Genomic DNA, 1,336 nt, shown 5'->3' on the forward strand with positions numbered 1-1,336 from the left:
CCGCCCCCCACATTCACAATATTAGTATGTTTTGGGAAGTCAAGTGCATTTAAAATCGGAAACTCACCTTGGTTTTTCTACCCATGTAGTTTTGTGCAAACCAATCAGAATCCATGGCTTTAAAATTAGCCAAAATCTGGCCCTGGGAGGGAAAAGAAGTCAATAAGGACTCGTTACTAATATTCCTCTTTCTTTTAAGCATACATGCATCTCATTTGACAGTTCAGTGAATCTTGAAATCTGTTTTCAGAGACATTTTGCTACAGCAACAGCTGGCTATTTCTGAAGGGCCTCTACACGAGAATCTCGGGAGCCGTCTTCGCAGAATGCATGTGTGACCCTTGAGTCCCTCCCCTGCACCTTGTCCAGCAAGGGTCAGTGACACTTAAAGTGGCAAGTTCCACCTCTGCTTATTCGTGTGATAAAGCAGGCCTTGCTCTCTCCACCAATATGGAGCATGCTCACTATGGTGAGTGTCCTCTAAGAGAGGTCTTTAAGATGACTTACCGAGAAAGCTTCATGAAACTCAAAAGCATCAACATCAGCCATCGTCAGTCCTGCCTTTTCTAGAACTTTTGGAGTTGCGTAAGCTGGGCTGAAAAGGAAAAATAAGAAATACCTTAACACTTTAATTTTGCAATCTAAGCGATCCTATATATGCCCCAAACAGAGCTTTCATGGGTGTCAGGACATCCTCCCTTGCCCACTTAGTAAGTGTTGGGGCCTCGGAGTGAATGGAACACGGCCCCTGCCCACAATGCAGCTCTATGCTGGAGTTGGGGAAGCAGATAATTAAGAAGTAAACCAATAAACAAGATCAACATGGGCTGGGTTGTCCATGTCATGGAAAGTAAATGGGGAGCTGAGACAGAGACTAACAGAGGCAGGCCCCTTTGACAAGGTCGCCAGGGCAGCTGTCTTTGAGATGACACCTGACCTGATACCTGCAGGGTCAGAGCAGGCTAAGGGCATGCCAGCTAGAAGAACCGGGACTCGAAGAGGAAAGGCAGGGGAAAGGGGCAGGGTAGTTTGAAGAACCATGCAGACCGGTGACGCTAGAGCCTGTGTGACGGGGAGATTAGCTAATATTATGAGGTTTTTATGAAAAAGCTGTTATGTAAGTTGTATTATTAGAGTAGGTAGCAACAAGGTGGGGGGGGGTATGAAATCATCAATAGCAAAAGCAGAATACAAAGCTATACCTACATTGTAGTAAAAATGACACAAGACAAAATGACAGACGAAGAGGAAAGGCAGGGGAAAGGGGCAGGGTAGTTTGAAGAACCATGCAGACCGGTGACGCTAGAGCCTGTGTGACGGGGAGATTAGCTAATAT

At 45.8% G+C, this 1,336-nt stretch overlaps 1 protein-coding gene across 1 annotated transcript in view; it reads right to left on the minus strand.

The window, feature by feature from the left end:
- The window catches only part of HADHB (hydroxyacyl-CoA dehydrogenase trifunctional multienzyme complex subunit beta), a 40,753-nt gene that overhangs the window by 3,520 nt on the left and 35,897 nt on the right, over window positions 1-1,336 (minus strand). The window contains exons 13-14 of the mRNA XM_004696073.2: window positions 508-595; window positions 68-142 (exon numbers count right to left, since the gene is read on the minus strand). Of these exons, the coding sequence (XP_004696130.1) occupies window positions 68-142; window positions 508-595 (163 nt within the window). The remainder of the gene's footprint in view (window positions 1-67; window positions 143-507; window positions 596-1,336) is intronic.

The sequence above is a fragment of the Echinops telfairi genome, unplaced genomic scaffold (assembly GCF_000313985.2).
Source record: "Echinops telfairi isolate 266 unplaced genomic scaffold, ASM31398v2 ScPeMD7_9;HRSCAF=40, whole genome shotgun sequence".
NCBI classification, from domain to species: Eukaryota; Metazoa; Chordata; class Mammalia; order Afrosoricida; family Tenrecidae; genus Echinops; species Echinops telfairi.